Here is a 26,467-nt window from a genome sequence, read left to right on the forward strand (position 1 = left end):
TTAAACATACCAATAAATCTGTACTCATAGGTCAGGCCCCACTAAAACAGAAATGATCCTACAACTGCCAAAAGAGGCCACACTCCATATATCTCTTCCAATTCTCTTCTACCCAAGACCCTAGGATAGCCATTACACGGTTCACCAGCTTCACCCCTGGCAGTACAATTCTCAAAGTAATACAAAAGAGGTAAGAACGGATTAAACGTCAAAAAACAAACCAAACAACCAAGCAAAAATCGAACTAACAGGTTTCGCTATCCCTAATCAGCCCTAGGGCGCCTTTCAAAGCCAACTGTCATACCTTTTAGGAACCCAGAAGACGCTGACTCCGAAGATACGTCTCTGGCCCCAATGCTCGGATTATTCAGAAAAACCCGGGTTTTCTAGTTCAAGGATCTGCACCCCACTCAAAAAAAAAAGGATCTCCTGGCAGGAACGAGCTATCAATCCCTCAGGGGGCAGTGGCGCTTCAACCACCCGGCCGGGACAGAGGCAACGGCGGCAGGGCACGGCCCTTCCAGGGAATCGCCAGCGCCCTTCGGGCTCTCAGACTGCCCCAGCGCAATCTGCCCCGACAATGACCAAAGTCGGACAGTGGCGGAGGGGGGCCAATGGTCGAGTTTCTGAGCTGGGCCTTCCCGGCCCGGGGGCGCGGCGATGTCTCGAGGTGGCGCCTTTCAATCGGGCCCTGGCTGCTGCAACGGAACCGGGCCTCTTTCCCTGTCTCCCTCCCCGCCGTCCTCAGCCAGCCAGTCAGCCTCTCACCTGGCAGAAGCTCCGGCAGTAGTTCAAAGATGAGACCTCCGAAACCTCCTGTTCCTTTAACTCAGTCTCCAGCTGCCAGAGACACGGTCGCAGTCCCAAGCCTCCAGGCGCCGGAGATGCGGGGCAATGACCCCGAGCCATGGACACGGTCTCGGTTACGTCTCCGGCTCCGGCTGCCACCGAAGCCTCAGCCCCGGCCCCAGCCCCGGTGGCGTCTCCCTTCCCGTCCGCCATCTTCCCACGGCCCAGCAGCGCGTAGGCAACCAAGCCACGTGACTCGGCCTTGGCCCCGCCCCCGAGCGCCCGCGCGTGGTGACGCACTCCCTGGCGACGGCAACGGCGGCGACGGCTGGATTTCGTCACTGGGAGCCAGGGGTCTCCGCACCTGGGCTGGAGGCCGCCCAAGAGACGATTAGCGACAACTAACGCGGGGTTACTGCTGAGCTCGATTCTTCCAGCCCTTTTGGAGTCGGGGGTCTCCGATTCGGAAGTGCCTGTGGGTATAACCTAGATAGGGTTGTAGGGGATGATATCTGAGCTGTGAGAGGAAGGTAAATTTAAGACAAGCCTAGAAAAACGCTTCCCAAATAGAAGGAAGATAAGAATCAAAGATTGTGACGCCGAAATGGAGACTGGCTCCTTGGGAACTTGGGTTATGAAAAAGGTGGGATTACAAGTCAATGCGGAAAGAGTGAACTCTTGAAAAAAAAAAAAGAAATTAGATTTCTGTCTGAAACCATATCCAGAAATAAATCCCAGATGGATTAGACTTTAGTTTTTTACTGAATTATTTTTATTTTATTTTTCAGAAGATATAGAATATCTTTAAAATTACAAAATTGGGAAGAATTTCTTAAGATCGAAAACGTACAAGCCATCAAGAAAAATACTGTAAAATTTAACTGCATTAAAATTTGTGTAATAACAGAAATTTTAAAGATACGCAAAGATAAGCCAAAGACTCAAAGATTTCACCATACATATAATCAGCAATGGAAGTGTCTAAAAAAGCTCCCCAAGGGTTCAAGAGAGAATGACAGGAAGCAGGTTTGGGCCAGCTATCTTTAGATGAGTTTTTCTTTAGAAGGAGCAAAGTAGAAGGAAACTAGAGGAGGATGTGGTGGAGTCAAGGGAGATTTTTTTTTTTTTTGTCTAATAATAGGGGACATTACAACAGTTGGTTCTAGACTTCCAGCCTTGCCCTCTCTGAAGTCCCACAATCATAAACGAAGTACCTTTCTGGCATCTCCATATGGATGCCTCATTAGAAAATCAAACTTAATCTGTCCCAAACAGAACTCTTGATTCTCCCTTATCCCTCCCCAATCTGTTCTTTCCCGAATCTTAATTTTCTCATCCATTCAAACAAAAAACTATGTAGCCATTCCAAATTACCCCCTTTCCATCATTCCCCGACAACTAATGCATCAGCCTGTTAGTTCCACTTCCAAAATGTATCCCAAGCCTGTTCTCTTATCACCTGGATTACTGCAATAGTTTTCCTGCTTTCATTCTTGCCTCCTACCACCTGTTCTACACAAAGCAGCAAGAGTGTTCTTTTAAAGTATAAATCAGACGATGTCACTCCACACTTAAAAGTTTTCAAGTGGTTACCCATTGCACTTTAAATCCCTACTGTTTACCTTGGGCTACAAAATCATACAGGATCTGGCCCCATTCTCCAGTCTCATTCCTTTCATTTTCCCTCTCTTGTCCTATGTGACAGGCATACTGGCCTTCTTTCCTTTTGTTCCCCACTTTTAACCTAATTATTTGTATTGCAAAGATAGAAAGCACAGAGAAAAATGTTACAGCAACCTACTCAGATCTAACACATTAATATGTAGCCATATTTATCCAGTAAAATGTAAATTGTATATTCTCCTCTTGAGGTTTGTGTTGGAATGTACCCAGCACAAAATGGGTATTCATGCACCTGGTACAACTGAATGATTTAAATTTTTGATATTTTCATATTTTGCCTTTTAATTTTAACATCAACAATATTTTAATACACATGAAAATTTTAAAATATTTTACATTTATTTAAAATTTTATGCAAATATGTTCAAATGTGTGTACTTTGCGATTACATTTGAATTTTAATACTTTTTTAGCTCATTACTGTCAATAAGCACAAATTATGTGAAACAGTTTATTATAACAATATAATTAGTGATTTTGTGAGACAAGAAAGAGATGGTATGGAATAAATACATAATAGTTTGATTTATATATGTATTTTATTACTTATCAAAATATCACTGGCCTGAGAATACAATACTCAAACATGCCCAATAATAATTTAGTCATCTTTGATAGTTTGCCAACTTACAGTTATATAAATATCACAGCTTTGCAATGCTGTTTTATTTTACTGTTACAGAGGTATATTTATCAAGGTAGAAAGAACATATTTTATATGATATACATATTTTATATAAAAGTGTGTTAATTTGCTTATAACTTTTAAATATTTAGTCATATGGTATATAGACCTCCATTTGTGCTCTTGCCCCCAGGTCTTGCAAATAATAGGAGTGAGCCTGCCAAGCTATGACCACTGCTCTGAATTCCAAACTCTGCCTGCTAATCATCTCCTTTTGGATATCTAGTAGGCGTCTCACACAAAACATTCTTCCCCCAGTAAATGACACCTCTGTTCATTCAGTTGTCCAAGCAAAAGGCTTCAGAGTCATGCTCAACTCCATTCTCTTGCTCACACTCCATATCCAATCCAAACTCCATATTGAAAATAGATTCCCAAATCTGACCCTTTCTCACCTCCTCCACTTCTCTTACCCAAGTCCCCTCCACTGACACCTCTCATCTAAACTTATATAGTAACCTCTAATGGACTCACTATTTCTGATCTTGCTCTCCTCCAACCAATTCTATACACAATAGCCTCATTAATCCTTTTAAAACATAATTCTGTTCATGTCACTCTCCTGTTCAAACCATCCATCACTGCTGGAATAAGATGCAAAAATCCTTACCAGACCCTACAAAGTTCTACTTGTTTTGGTCCCTTATACCTTTCTAAATTCATTTCCCACCACTCCATCTTTTATTGGGTTCTTACTCATTGGGTTCCAGCCACACTGGCCTTGACATTCCTACACAAAACAAGATCCCTGGCTTTTGCACCTGTTGTTCCCTCTGCTTGGGAAGCCCTTCCCTTGTTTATTTCATTTGGGTATCTGTTCTAGTATCACCTCAGAGAAGTCTCCCCTACTTCTATCTAAAATCTAAAATCCCTTTCTCTGTCATCTCTATCCATTTGCTTTCCTTTATTTTTTTTTCATATTTTTTTACATTATCAATATTTTGTGTGTTTCCCTTCACTAGAAGGTAAACTTTTTGGAAGTAGGATGACTTTTCTTTTATTTACTACTATATCTGTAGTTCCTGGCATATTGTGAGCACTCAGTATTTGTTAAACAAATGAAGAAATGTACATGGTATTTAAATGGAACTGGATGACATCACCTAGGGAAAGTGTAAATCAGGGGTCACAAAATCATAGTCCTACATGCCTTAGGCAAGTAACCTAAATGAGTGAAACTGGCTGGATATAAAATGACCAGAAATAATAGTAAACTGATTAAGAAATGACCTGGGTAGCAAGTACTCAGCTCCAGCAAATTTTGATCAAATGAGAATGCACATCTAGGTTTGCCAGATCTTCTAATTTTTAAAAAGAAATGGGAAATCCACATTTTAAAATGTAATTCTCTATTTTTAAAGCTGCAGGCCAAATAACGTCCACATATGACTTCAGTTTGGCTGAATGAGTTGCCAGTTTGCAACTTCAGAATAGAAAAAAGGAAGAGGGGCCAGGATCACTACAATAAGAGGAACAGGATCCATCCAGCAAAGAATACTGAGAAGGAGCCACAGATAAGGTAGAGGAAAACCAGAAGTATGTGATATTCCTGAAGACAAAAGAAGAAAGGGCAGGCAAAAGAGAATGATAAGCTGTGTAGCCTGCTGACAAGAGTTTAAGGAAAATGAGGACAAACTGGAGGAGTTTCTGTGGGCCTCTGGTATGGAAAGCTGATTGGAGAGGATTAAAGAATTATGTGAGTTGAGGAAGAATTAACATGGGGTAAAGAAGAGCATAAAAATGGAGCTGTGATAATCAGGGATGTAAGATTTAGGAAGGAATTCTTAAAGATAGGAAATTCTAGATTATGGTTGTAGATGTACGGGGATGATACAGGAAAATAGGAGAAAATTATGGTGCAGAAAAGAGAAAGTAAAACTGCAGGAGAAAAGTCATTGAGAAAGCAGGAGATAGAATCCATATGTAAGAGGTTTGGCCCAGGATAGAAATTAGAGACACTTTTATTTTAACAGGAGGGAAGCTGGAGAATATGGGTAAAGATGCAAGGAGGTATGGAGATTCTGGAGTAGGAAGAATCAGGAGTCACTGCCTAAGCATTTTACTTCATGAAGCATGAGATGCGGTCATTCGGCTGAGAGTGAGATAGGGAAGGAAGAAGCAATGTTGGACGTTTGAGGAGTGAAAGAAAACTTTCTAAGAGTTGTCTGAGAGTGAGATAGGGAAGAAAATTACTAGTTAAGTGTAGGACAAATGTGGCAGTCTTGAGGGCCATTCATTCATTTGTTCAACAAATAATTCATTAACAGTCTACTACATTCCAAACACTGTCCTAGGGCCTGAAAGGGCATCATGAATACTGTCCTAGGGCCTGAAAGGGCATCATGAATAAAACAAGTCCCTTGGTTTTGTCTTCTTTTTTCCCAGAGGTTACAATGCATTTAATTTAATTACAGCTTTCTTTAGTCATATTCCAGTTCTAAGGATACTCCCAGTTCCCCTGGATTAGACCTGGGTGTTTCTCCGTGCACAATCAGTAACACATTAACAATTGATGACTTAGGGCAGTTTAATTTTTAGATTCATCTATTCAAATTAAAAAAACCATTGTGGTATCCACCATGTTCATAGTACTTTCTTCTCAATAAGGATAGAAAGCAAAGGGTTCTGGAGTCAAGTACGCTGGGTTTGAATCCCAGCTCCACTGCTTGTTGGTTGTGTGCCTTTAGTTCATTTAATTTCTTTGAGCCTCAGGTTCTTCATCTTAAAATGGGAATAACAATATCATGTACTTATAGGAATGTTGTGAGGTCTAATGACTTGTATTTAAAGTGCCCAGATAGGGCCAGGCACACAGTAAGCACTCAGTAAAAGTTATTACTATTACTTCTATGAGGTTAAATCTCAGAGGATAATTTTAACTTTCCTTATTGTAGACTCATGAATTTATTGTGAAAATGATCTATTTTCATGACTTTGTCCTGTGAGTGACAAAATTATCTGAGAACAGACCCATATTCATGAATCATTAAAGGAGCTGATTGGGGTATAATTTCTGATTTGCAAATTCAAGAACTTGATTCTGTCATTTCACCTAGGTGGTAATTAAGTCACAAGAGCCCAATTTACTAATCTACCCTGAGAAATATAATGGCATCCCTATAGAAGAGTTGGCTTGGGAAACAAAATTAGCATCAGACGGTTGCTTAGGGAGGACAGAATCAATGTAAAAGGAGCTAGATCTTGAATCACTATCATTCCACCGTTCAGGCTTCTCTTCCTCATGATTATTTCTGTTTCTCTCTTTTCCATCCTCAAAATCAAATCAGGTTACATTCCAAGTCCTATCAATTTGTCCTCAGAAAATTTTCTTTCATCCACCTTTTTTCTTACCTATTTTTACTTATTTGTGTCTGGGGAGTAAGAATATATAGATAGTGTGGCAGAGTGTCTTCTAAAGGTATGAGAAGAGCTTGGAGGATGAAAGGAGTTGGTAGATGAGGTACAGGTATATATATATGCTCTAGAACCTCATTCTAAATTATTGTCCTCCATGACTGTCACCAGTCCCTCCCATGTTATTCCTTAGAATTGCAATTGTTACCTCAGTGGGACCCCCAAGAGTATTCTGTTTCTTCCTCAGGTACTTAGTTCCTTTCTAGGAGACTTTGTTGCTGTGTTTTGATGAAAGGCGGCTGGTCCAAAGGTCAAAAACCCCTCAGGAAGGTGAAAACTCAGGAAGAAATCTCACAGAAGCTGCTGCACTCTTTCCTCTCCAGATTCCCCTGGAGAACTCTTCCTTGCTCTTGCTTTTGAGGATTTTATATTTCTTGGATTTAAGGGAGAGATGATTTCTTCCCTTAGACAATTCCTTCTTATCTCTTGCTTGAGCTACTGCAAGAGCTTCCCAGTAAGTATCCCAGATGCTGGGCTCATCTCATTCCTTAAGATTCATCTTCCTACATTTAGCACCATTGCTTAAAAATTTTAGACCCCTTCTTGCTTCAAACAATAAAAATCTTCAGCCTGGTTTTTGAGTTCAACCACCTATCCTTATTGCCTTTTATTCCTAAAAGCACCCAGAGCTCTTAATAACTCCCCAAACATGTTGCCAGCCCACCCCCTAATATGCACAGTTTCCCACCTTTGCATATTTGCTTAATTTATTGCCTCTTCCCGGAACTTACTCCCAGTTGTACTAAATGGAATTAAGGATAGTATCATACAGTCATGGTGGAGGGGCCCTAGGTACGTTGGCCTTCCTTCAGTTCCTCAAACCTTAAAACTTTTTCCCAACCTTAGGGCCTTTGTATATGCTGCTCCCTCTGTCTGGAATGTTCTCTGCATTTTTCACCTGTCCAATTCCTTCTCAATCTTCAGCGTTCTTCTCTTAAAGTAGGTCCCTTGCTTTTCTCTTTTATAGCATATTGTTTTTTTATTTTCCTTCATAGTACTTAATGACAATTTGTAATTATACACTTAAGTATTTATTTATTGTTTAATCTCCCCCTCTTGACTGTAAGGTTGCAGATAATTCATTTCTGTTTGTTCCCTTCCACTTCATTGCCTAGAACAGTGCCAGGCCATCGTAAGCATAAATATTTACTGAATGCATGAGGGATTGAATGGGTTTAAATTACACATAACTCATGGTCTATCATCAGCAACATCCCCTACATTCTCAATTTCTTCTCTGCTTTAACTTAGACCTGGCTCTCCCAAAGACTACTGCTTCTTCCAAGTACTGTCCTTTCTATTTTGTTCACTTTTCAGATTAGCACCTGGTACAGAGTAGTTGTTCAGTAAAAAATATGTTTATTTAATTACTGTTCATCTGTCCCTTTCCTTTGGCCTAATGAATAGTCAATAAGATAGTCCAAACCAGTGAAGAGCAGTTGCTGTTCTAGAGTCATACTGATAATGAATTCTATCCGACTAGCTGGTGATCTTGTCTAAGTTTTTTGTTTGTTTTAACTTTTCTGAGCCTTAGGGCTCACCCTTTATGTGCTAACAGAATTTTAATTGGGGCACAAGTATTTTGCTAGGTTAGCCCAAGAAATTAGTTCATACTGCCCCCTAGAGGGCTTTTGTTTCTCAGATAACAGACTCCAAACTCCAGAAATGTTCGAGGATCTTTGTGAGCTACTCTAAGTCACTGGAGAGAAGACAGCTCTAGAGCAGACCTGTGAGAGCTGACCTTAGTGGTCCACAGATGAAAAATGCAGTGGTCACAGAGAGGATAACAAAGACATTGACAAAGTAAGCAACCCTCAAGCAGGAGAGTGAGTGTGGTAGTTACAATTATTTGTGAGAATTGAGAAGGGGAATTGATTGAAAAACAGAACTGACTCCTACTTAAGTCTGTGGTGGTTTGCACAGAGCACGGAGTTTTGGTATACTGCTAAATGTTTGATGCATTTGTGCTCACCTATTGGACACCTATGGTGAGCACAAATGTATCAGACTTTGAGGCCAGTGGTAGGGATATTTCTGAGTCACATATAAAATGGAGATGATAATGAACACCCATCTTTTAGGGTTGTTGTGAGAATCAAATGAGAAAATGGGTGCCTGTAAACTGCTAGAGTGGTGCCTGGCATGTAACAGATGTTCAGTAAATGGCAGCTGCTTTTATTGTTGAAAATAAGGCAGGCTTTAACCTTTCCTTCTTGCTTATTCTCTAATACTTTTTTATAATAAGAGAATCAGAAAAATAGATTAGAACAAGAATATGGCCAAGCTATGCATTTTTGTAGGCAGTCCTCTGCTTTTTTATTTAATGATAAATTGCAGATATTCTGTTAATAAATTCAATATTGGTAGTTAAACATATTTAAAATCCATTAATAGATGAGATATGTGATTTTTAAGTGGTTGCCAGCAGCCATGGGTAAGAGGTAGAAACTGATTGGGAAGGGGCACAAGGAGCCTTTTGGGGTGACAGAAATGTTCTATATCTTGATTGTGGACATGGCTACAAGGGTGTATACATTTGTCAGATTTCACCGAATTATACACTTAAATGGGTATTTTATTGTATGCAAATTATACCTCAAGAGAGCTGGTTTTTAAAATTCCAGTACTTTCCTAGGTTTTATTATTATTTTAATAATTTTATTTAAACTAAGAAATAATTGAGTTTGACATTGTTATTGCTATTGTTCATTTATTTATTACAGTCAACATGAAATAATTTCATGAATTTTAAGTTAATTTAAGTAATATTGATAATAGCACTGGAAATGCATCAGTGGGAGAAAATGTTGATATATATATTGAAAGAATCCTCTCTTTCAAAAGCCCAGTGCTCTCTGACACAGTGCTGGGCTCTTGGAATACAAATTGACAGACATGGTTCCTGACCTCAAGCATCTTACTGTGTAGTGAGGGAGATACACAAATAAGCAAATAGTTTTTCTATTAAAAAGATTAAATATTTCTGAATAAGTAAAAATGCACTTTGTTTTAATAAAAAAGGTATACAAAAGAATACATAGTAAAAACAAATCTCCCCCTCCCCATTTTGAGAGGGGTCCCACAGTTACCCTCCTTAGAAGCAACCATTGAAAACAGTTTACTTCATATTTTTGTAGATATTCTATTCATATATTAGCAAAAATTGTACATGGTTTATGCATATTATGTCTTTGTATATGGTAGCTTAACTCTCTCTTTTTACTCTAGCTCTTCTCTCTCTCTCTCTTTAACTTGAAACACTTTATCCTGGAGAAAATTCCACAGCAAAACATATTAAAAAGATAGTTTTCAATATAAGAAGATAAGATTAATGGTAGAGGAATGCAAGTAATGCTTTGGGTATAAAGACTAGTAGCATCTAACTAATAAAGCTTCCTAGAGGACTGATGAAACTGCCTTTTCTCCTTTATGAGTATTCTAAGATGAAAATATGGGAACTCATTAGTAAACCAAACTCTCTACTTACATACTAAACTGTGTGTTGCTGTCTGTAACTCTGATAGTTGTTTTGGAGGAGCAAAACCATAATATGCCGCCCAAAGGTGGAAAAAGTTGTTATACAGGAAAGTAGTACTGGGAAGGGGTATACATTGTGTCTTTCAAGCAAAGGGTAGAGGTGGAAAGGTCTTAGTACAGGAAAAGCTGGCTACTCAGTGTGTGCAGGGAAGTCTGAAGTTATAGACAGTGCTTCAGATAACCCAAGGATTAATTGAGGGATTAAAAGAAGCTTTTGGTAACGCTCTCTAACTAGGGTTGCCAGATTTAGCAAATAATATTATAGGACATTAGTTAAATGTGCATTTCAGATAAACAACAAATGATTTCTTAGCATAAGTATGTCTCAGATACAAATTTAAGTGGGCATCCTGTTTTTTTTATCTGGCAACTCTATCTTTAACCCACTTATGAGGTGAAACACTCACTCAACACCATGCATTTAAAAATAATAGAGGAATAGGCATTTAAATGGTTATTAGTTGGAATTCTACTGTAAAGTGGAATTTTCCCTTATTTCCCTTATTTATGGACAAAGGGGAAATGTGCAAAGCTAGTGCCAGGATTTGGCTAGTGTGTTTATAGTGGGTGAGGCCTGGACAAGGGGCCTAGTCAACTCTTGTGGTCTAGACTGGCACAGCTGGGGCTGAGGTAGTAGCTCTGGAGGGTGCAGAGCCAAAAAAATAACCCTTATGGTCAAGGCTAATGGAATCAGGACCAAGGATACAGTTCTCTTGGTTAGGGTCAGTGGGACTGGGGCCAAACAGATGGCCAATTTAGTCAGGAGATTGAGGAAATAGGTACATACATTGAGAATAATGATGGAAGCCAGGTATCTCACCTGTTGGAGAAGACAGTTACCAATATAGAAAGAGGAAAGATTAAAACAAACCCTGTGATGGTAGAGGTGTGAGCCCATGGTATGTGAGTATATGAGTATTATATATATTATATAATAAACATTTTTATATAAATTATATATTATAATCTATATATTATATAAACTATAAAATATATAATATTGTATATGTACATTATATATATATATGAGAGAGAACAAAAGAGAACAGGAGATGTATCTGTGTAATATGTACATATGCAATGGTATACTGATAAAAATGGCATTCTGATTTTAAAAAATACTGATCTGTAGCATTTGCTGATTTCCATGGTGTAAATACTCTCACCATGGCTGATTTTGAGCTACCATCCATCTAACCATCTCTCACAGAATTCTTGAATATTTAGTAATCAACTTTTGCAAGCTCATATGAACCGACTCGGGTACAACACTCCAGAATGTGCATAATATGCATGCTTGTGTATATGTCTAACCATACATACAGGTCCTACTTCTCACTATTGAAAGGACCTGGAAGAATGACACCCCAATATCAATCAGCACACCCAGGACATACATCTGACTTCCAAATATTATTATTCACTAAAAAAGAACAAAAGGTTCTTGAAGAAGTTGACTGATTCCAGGACTGGGGCAATGACAAATCTTAAGGTTCAGAAAGAAAGGAAGTATTCAAAGAATGATGGTGTAATGGCCCCCAAATGGAACCTGTAAATGTTGCCTTATATGGAAAAAGGGTCTTTGCAGATACGGTTAAGTTGAGGATTTTGAGGTAGGGAAATTATCCTGTGTTACCTGGGTAGGCCCTTCATGCAATCACAAGTGAACTTATAAGAGAGAGGCAAAGGGAGACTGCATTGAAGAGGAGAAGGCAATGTGACCATGGAGGCAGACATTAGAGTGATAAGGCCACAAGCCAAAGAATGCCAGCAACTACCAGAATTTGGAAGAAGCAAGGAACAGATTCTTTCTTAGAGCCTCAAGAAAGAGTGTTGCTCAGCTAATACCTTGATTTTGACCTAGTGATATTGATTCACACTTCTTGTCACCAGACTGTGAGATAATAAATTTCAGTTTTAAGCCACCACATTTGTTGTAATTTGTTACAGCAGCCATAGGGAACTAATAAAAACGAGAAGATGACAAAAGGGTAAAGGAGCCAGTTTAAAGAGTTTCCTCTGGCCAAATTTGGGACAATTTGAACATCAAAACAAATTATGATAATAATGAATTATAACTCAGACTAAATTAGGAATCCTTATATCCATACTAATATAGTGAATACAAATAAATATAGAAGAAATAAGGGACAGCTCCACTTTACAGTAGAATTTCTACAATAAATGTAGAAAAGTAATGGAATTAGAAAATCACCATCAAGCGGCCATTATAATAATTAATTCACACAAAAATCATCAATGGATACTAAAACTACTGAATGCAAGTTTGATGAAGAATAAGATATTTATATAGTCTCAAAGAATCCTTCCCCACAAAGTATTAATTGCTTATTAATGAATAGTGGAGAAACCTAGCAGACACCATCTTTCAACACCAGGATTGCTACAGATTTGCCTCATATACCTTCTGATTGATGAACTGAGAACAAAGCAGCATTTCCGTGGACACAGCATCACTTCTGTGATATTCCTGCCAAGAATACATAATCTAAATCTAAACATGAGGAGATATTAGGCAAACCTAACTGGGACCATTCTGTAAAATGACTAATCTATGCTCTCAAAATGTCAAGGTCATGAAAGACAAAGACTAAATAGTTCCAAATTAAAGGAGACTAAAGGGATATGACAATAGAAATGAGTGCTGGACCTATAAAGGACATTTTTAAAACAATAAACAAATTTTGTATAAAGTCTATGCAATAGATGGTTAGATAGTAGAATTGTAACAGCATCAATTTTCTGATTCTGATGTTACACAGTGGCTTTGTAGGAGAGCAGTTATTTTTAGAAAATATATACTGAAGTCTGAAGGGGTAATGGAGCACCATGTCTGCACCTTATTCTTGTGTGGTTCAGAAAAAAGTCATACACGCATACTTATGCAGGGATGGGGGGTAAAAAATTACAGAGTGTAGGGAATATTGAAGTACTATTCTTGCAAATCTTCTGAAAGTCTAAAATTATTCCAAAATGAGGTTTTAAAACATTTTTCAAAAAAAATAAATATGGTACCAAATAATTATTCCCATTATCACCCTATAATTCAGGGTTCTCCTTAAAATGGACATGACTGGGCTCAGACATGAAATTAAGGACCCTCTTGAAACATGGCTTAATAGTACTAGTTCCCTGTCCAGAGAAAGTTGAAAAGCCTAGGATGCATCATTTTTGTGATACCTCCGTTCCACTTTTCTGCACATTAGAGCAGGCTCAGCAACTCCCCCAAGGCTATTACACCACAAAAGAGAGCTTATCTCTTGTAGTAGTTAGGTTCATGTGTCAACTTGGCCAGGTGATGGTGCCCAGTTGTTCTATTGTTGTGGGCTTAAATCAACAGCATGTGAATTTCATCTATGGCTGATTACATGTGTTGTGGTTAAGGAGCATACCTTCTACAATGAGTGATGTTTAATTTAATTAGCTGGAGCTTAAAAGGAGGAGCCAGAGGAGAGCTCAGCACACAGCAGCTCAACACATCTCAGCTCCGCACTCAGAGCCAACATAGACAGACGTTTGGAGATGCAGAGAGGAAATGCCCTGGGAAACCAGCCATTTAAACCCAGAAGCCGGGAGACAGGGCCAGCAGATGTCACCATGTGCCTTCCAAGTAACAGAGAAACCCAGATGAAAGCTAGCTGCCTTCCCTCTGAGGAACTGTAAATTAATAACTAAAGATGTCCCCTTTATAAAAGCCAGTCCATCTCTGGTGTATTGCATTCTGGCAGACTTAGCAAACTAAAACACCTCTCATTGGTTTGTTTATTCCAAAAACTTTTTTCAGAGTTATAAAGAACTTAATGGTTCTTGTTAGTATTGCTTTATCTTATTCATGGAGACAAAGTTTCAGAAGTACTATATAATCCAACATCTTTTATGGCAAGTAGCATTCAACAGTATAAAAAGATCTTTGATTCATTTACTCAATGATTTTGAAATATTCAATATGATCCTTCTCTTTTTCTAAGAGAAGAAAAATAATAAATGATGTAAATGTTTAAAATACCTGTGCACAGGTTCTGACTCTGCATTTATGGGATGTGTGACTTTGGGATCTCTAAACTTCTTTGTGTCCCAGTTTCTTCATCTTCAAAATGAGTTTATAATAGAAAGTACATCATGGGATTCCATGAGGTCAAATGGGTTGATATAATCAAAATATTTAAAATAATATTACGTAAGTATTAGTCATCATTATTACCTTATCAGGTTGTTCTGAGGATTAAAGTAAATGGGATAACCCTCATGAAGCTCATGGTACAGTGCCTGGCACATAGAAAGCTAAATAACTGCTGGCTATCATTATAAACAGATGTCTCAGTGATTTTCTGTGAAGCCCACCCCTTTATTAGATACATCTTACCTTCCTTCACAATTTGGGAGTTTATCATAATAAGCATTAATTTTCTCACAGTTATTCTTCAGCTAAGCAATTAATTTTTAAGGTCTTATAGTTGCATTGTCCAATATGGTATCTTGCAGCCTCATATGTATTGAACATTTGAAATGAGACTAGTATACAGTTGGCCCTTGAGATTGCTAGGAGCTGGTCTGGTGTCACAGCTCAGCCATGGTATTCTCCTACGGAACATAAAAAATTTTACAAAACACCAACTTCAGGTAAAATCACTCTGTGCTGTGATAGAGGCAGACAAAAAGACTACTCCACAATCATGTCTGAGTGGACAAAAAGAAGAACATGGTCTAAACCACAAAATAACCAAATATCCCTCTTTCCCAGATAAAATGTGTGACTACTGCTTCTTTAATAATTACAGCCTTAGCACTGCTTGGATCCTCCTGCCTCTGGATAAAAATAATTAAGATACCTAGTTATAGAATTACCCCTGCATCCTGAAAGCATCCAATTCAGTGCAAAGTCCTGCTTCTTTAAACCCTCCTCACAAATAATCAAACACAAGCCCAAATTCTGTAAGTCCTTTCTGATACTCTCTTATTTAGATGCTACATGATCTCCCATGATTTACTCTCCCTTACTGCAGTGAGCTAGTAAACCCAACTGCATTATGTCTCCTTCATTGCAGTAAGCACAGTAAACCCAACTTGGCTTGACTACAGGTATTCTTGGTGGTCTCTGACCAGTAGACATTGACACATGCCACGTATGGCCACACCAAATCATATGTTAAATTACTATGCAGTCCAAAGCCTTAGAACCTTTTATATTCAAATTTCATCATATGTATATACATTTGGCATTTTTAACCATATAGACTGTATACAAAGCCATGAGACTGAACAAGATCATCTGGAGAGAGTGCAGATATTTAACAAAAGAAGGCATAATACCAAACCAAGATTTTTCCAACACTTGGTGGTTGAGTAAAGGAAGAAACAGCATAGAAGACTGAAAGGACAGCCATGAGTTTAGTAAGCTTTCTCAAACTCCATTTTTAAATGTAAAAGGTTGAGTCTTAGATTGCCTGTGTTTATGCCTTATATTTACTTAAGTCACTATCAAATAAGCATACTTTCTCCCTGATAGCCAAGTATCACAATTCTGTTATCTGTAGGACACAAAGGCTTGTCTACTATTATTGGTCAAAAGCCTTGAACTAAAACGTTCCCTCTGTTGCTGGGAAACAGCTGACCTCACTATTGCCATTTCAGGAAAGAATTGAGAAGTTGTGAAGGGAAAGCAAATATTAGGTGACTTCATTCTTTGGGGAGAATGAAGAAGAGAGTCCAATTATATTTGTCCTTTTTGTTCCCAATGAGTCTTATTTACATTGAGAGAGTAAAGGAGATTGAATTTACACAAATTTAAAAAATTTGATTGTTGATAAATTGTCTCTTAATATCAGTGGCTGCATTCTCTGTTTTTACATGTATGTCAGTTTGATGCATGATTAGATTCTCTTTATTATTAAGAAGGAAGAGGTATAGAAAAGATATGTTAGTCAGGCTCTGGTGTCCATTTGTGGGTTGAATTTCTTTCTGATGGAAATATCCTATGGTTATTACAGAATCTAGAGCATCTTTCCTCTAATTCAAATGTTTAATCTATTTTACATGGCCAGGGCATAAAAGAAATATATGCCAAATTAGACCCAGAAAAAAAAAATTTCATCATATGGCAGCTTGGCCAAATTAAATTTATTCAGTATCTATTCATTTCTTTGGGCTAGAAGGCCTGCCCTTGCAAGACATGTGAATTTGACTTTCCTAGTTCACTCAAGTTAATAGATTTGTAGCTAATATATTCAAGATACTAGCAGCAAAATCAAGTTCACCAAAATGTGAACTTATCTAAGATTATTAAGAAATATTCAAGGACAGATTTACAGGGACTCAGTAGAATAGATTTTTAAATATTTTAACTCATATACAGAATAATTTCACAAATATACATTCCATTCAAAAACATTAATACATAGAATAACAAACATTGAAACATTTCATAAAATCTGTGTCACTCCAAAGGGCTGCCTGTAGACTACCCATGTGTATATATATATATATATATATTTTTTTTTTTAAACTTTTGATCATTCCATTCTACATATATAATCAGTAATTCACAATATCATCACATAGTTGCATATTCATCATCATGATCATTTCCTGGAACATTTACATCTATTCAGAAAAAGAAATTAAAAAGAAAACAGAAAAAAATTCATATATACCATACCCCCACCCCTCCCCCTCACCATTCACCAGCATTTCACTCTAAATTTATTTTAACATTTGTTCCCCCTATTTACTCATCTTTATTCCATGTGTATCACTCATCTGTTGATAAGGTAGATAAAAGGAGCATCAGACACAAGGTTTGTACAGTCACACAGTCACATTGTGAAAGCTATATCATTATACAATCTGCTTTAAGAAACATGGCTACTGGAACACAGCTCTACATTTTCAGGCAGTTTATATATATATTTTAACAGCAATACAGTTTTAAAGCACAAGTTGAGATGTCCCATAATTTATCAGATATTGAATTTATATTATTTTTACTATGTAAACCAAATCTTCCATTTATTTCCACCTTGCCTTTTGAATTTTTCCATCCATGGATAGGCCAAGAAACTCTGTCAAAAATCTACTTTGGGTATTTTGTGTCAATAAGGTCAAAAAATGGGTTCATTTGCTCATCTTTTTTTTGTAATAGCTTTTCCAATAATTTAATGAAAAAATACAAGGAAACAAAAAACTAACAAGAAAGGGAGTATAACACATAACACATTCTTTGGCTTTACATAGTCAAAATAATAGAAATAGTTCTTACTGATTTGAACTTTGGAATCAACCAATTGACAGCACAGAAGACTAAAGGTAAATGTTTTCCATCTTGACTATATAGAAGCAAAAAGGCAGATGATAGAAGTGGGGAAGTAAGAGTGAGGAGCAATGTCAAAGGGAAAGGTAAGGTCACTGACATCTGCATCTTACAAATTGAGGAATCGACAGATGTTTCTTTTGTTAAGCAGACATAAAAGGAATATGCAGTAACAATTTGAATTACTAAGGGAAGAAGAGTGGATCTAAAATAGTGACGTGACTGTATTGAGAGGAGAGAATGATGTATGTTTAAACTGAATCTCTACCATAGCTGCAAGTTGAAGACAGATAAATCAAGAAAATAGTCGTATAGTGTATTATTTAGAAATATGAAGGCAAACACTAGAGGAGTGGTGGTTAGTTTTCTAGTTGCTAAAACAAATACAATATAATGGGATGACTTAACAACAGGAACTTATTGACTCACAGTTTCAGAGGCTAGAAGGCTTTCTTCTTCCCCGGATCAGTATCTTCTGACTGGGGAGCAATCTTTGGAGCTCCTGGCTTTTCTTTGGCGTGGCAATGCACATAGCAATAACTTCACCTTTCTCCTCCAGGTTCCGTTGACTTGCAATTTCTGGCTGCTCCCCATGACTTCTCTCTCTCTGTGGCCTTCACTAAAAGGCCTCCAGGAATAGGATTAAGATTCTGATTCAGTAGGACTACACCTTAAGTAACTTCATCAAAGGTAAATGGACTAAGATTAAGAACATGGTTTTCTGGGGGTACATAACTACAAGCCACTACAGGAGGGGGAAACCCTATTAAGAATTGTTTTTTATTTTTAAAAGCTTCCCTCTGGGGAACAGGACAGAAGAGGAGAAAGGTTAGAAAATAACTTTTTCCTCCCCCAGTATTAGTCCTTTGTACTGCTTGTGACAAAGTGAATATATTATTTTGAAAAAATAAGAAATTTATCAAGAAAAAAGAAAACCACAATAGTAAGGAAATTAATTACAAAACTTCCTCAAATTACCACTTTGCACACCAAATGGTCTATACTGGACAGTGACAAAAGGAATACTTAAAAGGTACCAAACGTTCACTCAGTAATCTTTAACTTTCTTTTAGTTAAAACCTTCTTGGTTAAAACCTTCTCTTGATACATCAGTCAGCTTCGACCCCATTCCTTTACCCCCTATTGCAGCAAAAACTCCTTAGATTTTTTAAAAACATCTACACTCACTGTCACCAATTCCTCTTCTCCCATTTCCCCTTAATCCCATTTCAATTAGGCATTTTTCTCATACCACTTGATGAAAACTGCCCCCGGACAAGGTCACTAATAACCTTCACATTTTAAAATCCTATGGTAAATTCTTAGTCTCATCTCATTTGGCACACTCTCACTTTCCTAGTACTATTTCTTCACTTGTCTCCAGAATACCGCACTCTCTGGATTCTTCTCCTATCTCAATGGCCATTCCTTCTCACTCTTCCTTGCTGGTTTCTCCTCTTCTTCCCAACCTCTTAATGTTGGAATGCTTACAGCTCAGCCCTTGGACCTCTTCTATATCTCTGCTCACTAACTTGATGATTTCATCCAGTCTCATAGCTTTAAATAGTATCTATATGCTGATGACTACCAAATTTATGTCCAAATCCAGACCATTTTCTGTACTCTACACTCATGTATACAGCTGGTCACTTTCCATCTTCCTTTCGAATAGATCCCTGAAATTCAAACATGTCTAAAACAGATCTTTCGGTCTTTCCCATCAAGCGAATTTCACCTATAGCCTTTCCCATTTCAGTTGATGGCAAATCAATTCTTCCAGTTTCTTAGGTCCAAAACTGTGAAGTCATCTTTCACTCTTCTCTTTCTCTTATACACCACATCCAATCCCTAAGGAAATCCTGTTGACTCTAACTTCAATATATATCCAGACTCAACCAATTTTTACCACCTCATACTATTAGCCACTCTTTTATCAGTATTACTACAGAAGCCTCCTAATTGTTATCTCTACTGTACCTTTGTCAATCTATAATCTATTCTGGCCATTATCAAGAGTGATTTAAATATTTATCTTTTCAAGAGTATCTATATATCATGAAGTAGATCATGACAAGCTAAGATCTACATTGTAAGCTGTAAAGCAACTATGAGAAAATAATTTTTAAAATCACAGTTTAAAAAGTATGAAAGGAGTGCAGCCCTTGGGAAAAATAGTTTGGCAGTTCTTAAAAATGTTAAATATAGAATTATTATATGATCCTGCAATTCCACTCCTAGAATTTCAACTCCAAAGAATTGAAAACAGGTGGTACTCAAACAAGTATTTGTACATTAGTGTTCATAGCCACATTATTCACAAAAACCAAAAGGTATGAGCAACCCAAGTGTCCATCAATGGATGAATGGACTTTAAAATGTGGTATATCCATACAATTTAATATTACTTAGCCATAAAAAGAATGAAATTCTAATATATTCTACAACATGGATGAACTTTGAAAACATTATGTAAATGAAATAAGCCAAACTCAAAAAGATAAATATTGTGATTCCACTTATATCAGCTTTTTAGAATACACTTAAAGGGAAATTTATAGCTGTAAAATGCTTATATTAAAAAACAAGAACTCAAACTGATAGCCTAAATGTCCCCGGTAAGAAACTAAAAAAGAACAAGTCAAGCCCAAAGCATGCAGAAGGAAAGAAATAATGGAGAGTAAAAAGAACTGAATAAAATATAGAATATGAAAACAACCGAGGAAATAAAACAAAAAGTTGGTTCTTTGAAAAGATCAACAAAATTGACAAACCTTTAGCTAGACAGACCAAGAAAAAATGAGAAAACTCAAGTGTAAAAAATCAGGAATGAACAAGGTGACTTTACAAAATAAAAGGAGTTAAAAGGGAATACTGTGAACAACTATATTCCAAACAATCAGATAGCTTCGATGAAATGAAAAATTCATAGAAAGATACAAACTACTCAAAATGGCTCAAGAAGAAATAGAAAGCTTGAATACACCAATAACAAAGAGATTGAATTAGTAACAAAAAATCTTCCCACAAAGAAAAGTCCAGGCCAAGATGGCTTTGGTAGTGAATTCTACAGAACATTTAAAGGTGAATTAATAAAGATCATTCACAAAATCTTCCAAAAAATAGAAGACCACTTCCCAACTTATATTACAAGGTCAGTATTACCCTGATACTAAAATCAGAAGAAGTTATCACAAGAAAAGAAAACTACAGATCAATATCCTTTAAGAACAGATATGCAAAAATTATCAACAATATACTAGCAAATCAGCATCCAGAAAAACATATAAAAAGGAATATACAACATTACCAGGTAGAATTTATCCCAGGAATGCAAGGTTGGTTTAACATACAAAAATTAATTGAAATAATGCATCTTATTAATAAAATAAAGGAAAAAACTTACATGATATTCTTAATAGACTCAGAAAAAGTAGTTAACAGGATCCTACACTCTTTTATGATAAAAAAAAAGGCTCAACACTATCAACATGGTGACATAAATAGCTACTAAAAACCTCTCCCCAGAGATTCAGCAAAAAAAGGAACAATTCTCACTTGTTCAGAACTCTGTGGAAGGCACAGACTAGAGAAGGACCCCACAAATGCTGGACCAAAGAAAGAGAAAAATATCAGGGAGGAAAGTTCCATCCTGGACGAGCTGGTTCTCTCCCATCCCCCTCACTCGGTCCCACTCAGCTTGGTCCCAGAGGCAGTAGTGGGAACCCTCCCACCTCCCACCAGGGTTATAAAATATTTCACAGCACTGAGACAGATCCCCACCTATATCCAGACACAGAGACCCAAGTCCGCAGGGACTACGGCAGGACTTTGTTGCAAAGGAGAGTGAAACAGAAAAGGGCGGCAAGGAAGAGTTTTCAAAATGGAGGATTAGGGAAGGAACCACAAAAATCTTCTCTAAAAACAGCAAGTAGCCAGACAGAAACTACCCAAATCAACTCTTTGGGGACCCAGGGGGGCAGGGAAGGATATTTCAGGGCCCAGGTCTGTGAAGGACAAAGAGTCTGAGAAAACAGTGACCGAAGCTGCGTTTCCTGCCCTGGGTCTTGGTGCCCATCCCCCACCCATGAAGCAAACAGCCACTGGAGGCCCGATACTTGCCTGTGGGACAGTTGCAAACTGGAGTAGCTGGGGGAGTCCTCTGCCACAGGTAAAGTGTGAAAAACAGTCCCACATTGAGACAGATCTGGGCTGGCAAAATGAGGACGTGAGAATACTGCAGTTTCAGCTCCAGTCAGCCAGACACTATGAGGTTCCAGGTGGTAAACAGCATCTGAGGGGGATTAAGTCGCTAAATAGGGCCATCTGCTGGGCAGACCAGAAAGTGCAGGGGAACTGCAGGGCTTTTCAGAGCCTCCCCAGACCCTATCCCAGGCCCGCTGGAGCTGGTCTATGCCCCCTGCATGGGTACCTGTCCTTGTTTGGCTGAGAAATATGGATGACCCAATTGACAAAGCAGTGTCCTAATACAAACCCAGGCAATGACTAAACGCTAGACAAGAGAGAAATCAACCTTCAGAAGAGATTTATCAAGATAATCAGATGACCTGATATCAGCAAAAAATCAAAAGGCATACTAAAACTCAAGCAGAAATGGCCCAGAGCTTCTGAAAGATGGCTGAATAGGAGAGGCTGATATCCGTGCAACAATGAGAGAAAGTACAGTAAAAACAACCAGGACAGTGGTTCCAAGGCGACAATGACCACAGGATGATCTTCTACCCTGTAAAGGGAAGCCCTGGACAAAAAAGCAGAGAGAGAATGGAATGAGTGTGCTCAGCCATGATTCCAGCCCACCCCTGCAGCTGGCTTGGGTGATCTTCCCTCAAGACTCTGCAGCTGGGAGTTCCCATGGGAACTCAGAAGCCAGCAGACTTGCTCACCCATTTGGCCAGGGTAAAGTGTCTCTTCCCTACTCCTGAGGCAGGCTGCTGTGAGTACCTTGTATTTTTGGCAGAGACTGGGACCAGCAGCCCTGGCTGGAATTGTATCAGGTCTCCATTCACCTCAGCTGGCACCTGCAGTGGGGGAGAAGCGGGCCTGAGGGGAAAATATGGCTCAGGAGTGCCATCTGCTGGGAAGAAGTGGAAAGTGCAGTCTGGCAAATTGTTTATCTGTCTTGCTTTCAATAGAGCCACAAATAGAATTGCAATCCCCCCATGAGATCTGGGTCTTGGTTTGGTGGGGAAGAACTCACAAATCAAATCCAAAAGGAGACTTTCAACACAAACCCAGGTAGATACAAAACCTTAGACGAATGAAGGAAATCAACTTGGAAAATAACCTAATCAAATGCCACATTTGCAACAGAAGATCACAAACATGTAAGATTCAGGCAGATACAGCGCAGCCAAAGGACTAAATTAAATCATCAGAAGGGACACAGAACTTGGAACAATCAATGATGTTCATAATGATATCAAGAAAAAACTTGAAGAGCATGCAGAAGAATTAGAAAGAATAAATTAAAAAATAACAGATCTCACAGAGATGAAAGATAGTGTAGACCAAATTAAAAGTATACTAGAGACACACAACAGGAGATCTGAAGAGGCAGAAGAAAGAATAAGTGAATTAGAAGATAGGACAATTGAACTCAAATGCACAAAAGAACAAATGCCATAAAAATGGAAAAATATGGGACTAGATCTCAGGAAAATGATAAATGATAGACATCATGAAATGCACAAATATAGGAACTGTTGGTATCCCAGAAGGAGGAGTAAAGGGATGGGAAGGCTAATTGAAGAGATTATAGGGGAAAACTTCCTAACACTGATGAAAGACATAAATATGCAAATCAAACCAGTCCAACAAATTCCAAATAGAATAAATCCAAATAGGCTTACTCCAAGACTGATATTAATCAGAATGTCAAATCTTGAAGAAAAACAAAAAGTCATGAAATCAACAAGAGAAAGGAGATTCACTGCATACAAGTGAAACTACATAAGACTGAACTTGGACTACTCAATAGGCACCATGGAAGTGAGAAGGAAGTGGTATGATGTATTTAAGATTATGAAAGAGAATGACTTCCAGCCAAGAATTCTTTATCCCGCCAAGTTATCCTGCAAAACTGCAGGGCAGATTCAAACCTTAACAGACAAACAAAGGCTGAGAAAATTTGCCAACAAGAGATCTTCCCTATAGGAAATAGTAAAGAGAGTTTTGTCAGCTGGGAAAAAAAAAAAACAAACAGGAGAGGAAGGTCTGGAGGAGGGTAGAGAACTGAAAAGTATCAGTAAGGATAACTTAAAAGATAAAAAGAGAGGTGTGTGGGGAGGGGCGGGGTTGTGTTCTAGTTTGCTAGTTGCCAGAATGCAATATACCAGGAATGGAATGGCTTTTTTAAAAAGGGAAATTTAATAAGTTACAAGTTTTCAGTTCTAAGGCCATGAAAATGTCCAAATTAAAATCTATAGACATCTCCAATCTAAGCCATCCAGGGAAAGACACCTTGATTCAAGAAGGCCAATGAAGTTCAGGGTTTCTTTCTCAAGTGGAAAGGCACATGGCAAACACAGTCAGGGTTTCTCTTTCATCTGGAAAGGCACATGGTGAGCACAGCATCATCTGTTAATTTCCTCTCCAGCCCACTTGCTTCATGAAGCTCCCCCAGGGGCGTTCACCTTCATCTCCAAGGGTCCCTGGCTGGTAGACTCTGCTGCGTGGCTCTCGTCATTCTGTCATCCTTCTCTGCTCTCTCAGAATATCCCATCATTCTCTTTTATAGGATTCCAGTGAACTAATCAAGTCCCAGAGAGAATGGGTGGAAACACATCTCCATCTAATCAAGTTTAATACCCACAACTGATTGAGTCACATTTCCATAGAGATAGCCTAATCAAGTTTCCAACCTATAATACTGCATAGGGATTAGAAGAAACGGTTGCTCCCACAAGATTGCTTAGGATTAAAACATGGCTTTTCTAGGGTACATAAATCCTTTCAAACCAGCACAGGGGGAAGAGAAAATATAGATCTAACAAACAAAAACTAAAAGATAAGATGGTAGATTCAAGAACTACCCTTATAGTGATAAGTCTGAATGTTAATGAACTAAACTCACCAATTAAAAGTAATAGATTGACAGAATGGATTAAAACTATGACCATCTGGCCATTAGAGAAATGCAAATCAAAACCACAATGAGATATCATCTCACACCCACCAGAATGGCCATTATCAACAAAACAGAAAATGACAAGTGCTGGAGAGGATGCGGAGAAAGAGGCACACTTATCCACTGTTGGTGGGAATGTCAAATGGTGCAACCACTGTGGAAGGCAGTTTGGCGGTTCCTCAAAAAGCTGAATATAGAATTGCCATACGACCCAACAATACCATTGCTGGGAATCTACTCAAAGGACTTAAGGGCAAAGACACAAACGGACATTTGCACACCAATGTTTATAGCAGCGTTATTTACAATTGCAAAGAGATGGAAACAGCCAAAATCTCCATCAACAGAAGAGTGGCTAAACAAACTGTGGTATATACATACGATGGAATATTATGCAGCTTTAAGACAGGATAAACTTATGAAGCATGTAATAACATGGATGGACCTAGAGAACATTATGCTTAGTGAGTCTAGCCAAAAACTAAAGGACAAATACTGTATGGTCCCACTGATGTGAACGGACATTCGAGAATAAATTTGGAATATGTCATTGGTAACAGAGTCCAGCAGGAGGTAGAAACAGGGTAAGATGATGGGCAATTGGAGCTGAAGGGATACAGACTGTGCAACAGGACTAGATACAAAAACTCAAAAATGGACAGCACAATAATACCTAATTGTAAAGTAATCATGTTAAATCACTGAATGAAGCTGCATCTGAGCTATAGGTTTTTGTTTTGTTTTGTTTTGTTTTGTTTTTACTATTATTACTTTTATTTTTTTCTCCATATTAACATTCTATATCTTTTTCGGTTGTGTTGCTAGTTCTTCTAAACCGATGCAAATGTACTAAGAAACGATGATCATGCATCTATGTGATGATGTTAAGAATTACTGATTGCATATGTAGAATGGTATGATTTCTAAATGTTGGGTTAATTTCATTTTTTCCGTTAATTAAAAAAAAAAAAAGAGAAGGGGTAATTGGAGCTGAAGGGATACAGACTGCAACAGGACTGGATATAAAAACTCAGAAATGGACAGCACAATACTACCTAATTGTAATGCAATTATGTTAAAACATTGAATGAAGCTGCATGTGAGGTATAGGTTTTTTTTTCTCTCTATTATCGTTTTAATTCTTATTCTGTTGTCTTTTTATTTCTTTTTCTAAATCGATGCAAATGTACTAAGAAATGATGAATATGCAACTATATGATGATATTAAGAATTACTGATTGTACATGTAGAATGGAATGATTTCTAAATGTTTTGTTAATTTTTTTTAATTAATAATAAAAAAAAAAACTATGACCATCTATATGCTGCTTACAAGAGACTCATCTTAGACCCAAGGACACAAATAGATTGCAAGGGAAAAGATGGATGAAAATGTTCTATGCAAGTTGTAACCAAAAGAAAGCAGGAGTAATCATACTAATATCAGATAAATAGACTTTAAATGTAAAGATGTCATAAGAGACAAGGAAAAACATTATATATTAATAAAAGAGAGAATCCATCAAGAATAAATAACAGTCATAAAGTATGATTGCTCCCACTCAAGGAGCCCCAAAGTACATGAGGCAAATATTGGCAAAACTAATGGGAGCAATAGATGTTTCAACAATAATAGGGGGAGACTCCAATATACCACTCTCCTCTATGAATAGAACAACTAGACAGTGGATCGATAAGGATAGAGAGAATTTAAACAATGTGATAAATGAATTAGACCTAACTAATGAAAAAGTTTATTACCCCCCAAATATCAGGATATGCATTTTTCTCGAGTGTTCATGGAACATTCTGCAGAATAGATCATTAACTGGAATACAAATCAAGCCTTTATAAATTTAACTAGATTGGAATTATTCAAGCACTTTCT

At 37.8% G+C, this 26,467-nt stretch overlaps 2 protein-coding genes across 2 annotated transcripts in view; one reads left to right on the top strand and one right to left on the bottom strand.

Annotated features, from left to right (window-relative positions):
* RLF (RLF zinc finger) overlaps positions 1 to 1,043 on the bottom strand; it is an 87,644-nt gene extending 86,601 nt beyond the window's left edge. The window contains exon 1 of the mRNA XM_077150137.1: positions 769 to 1,043. Coding sequence (XP_077006252.1) covers positions 769 to 1,002 — 234 coding nt within the window. The 5' untranslated portion in view covers positions 1,003 to 1,043. The remainder of the gene's footprint in view (positions 1 to 768) is intronic.
* Positions 1,044 to 1,121: 78 nt separating this feature from the next.
* PPT1 (palmitoyl-protein thioesterase 1) overlaps positions 1,122 to 26,467 on the top strand; it is a 129,984-nt gene continuing 104,638 nt past the window's right edge. Inside the window, exons 1-2 of the mRNA XM_077150149.1 lie at positions 1,122 to 1,264; positions 4,519 to 4,676. The gene's annotated coding sequence lies outside the window, so the exon portion shown is untranslated. The remainder of the gene's footprint in view (positions 1,265 to 4,518; positions 4,677 to 26,467) is intronic.

The sequence above is a fragment of the Tamandua tetradactyla genome, chromosome 2 (genome assembly GCF_023851605.1).
Source record: "Tamandua tetradactyla isolate mTamTet1 chromosome 2, mTamTet1.pri, whole genome shotgun sequence".
Taxonomy (NCBI): domain Eukaryota; kingdom Metazoa; phylum Chordata; class Mammalia; order Pilosa; family Myrmecophagidae; genus Tamandua; species Tamandua tetradactyla.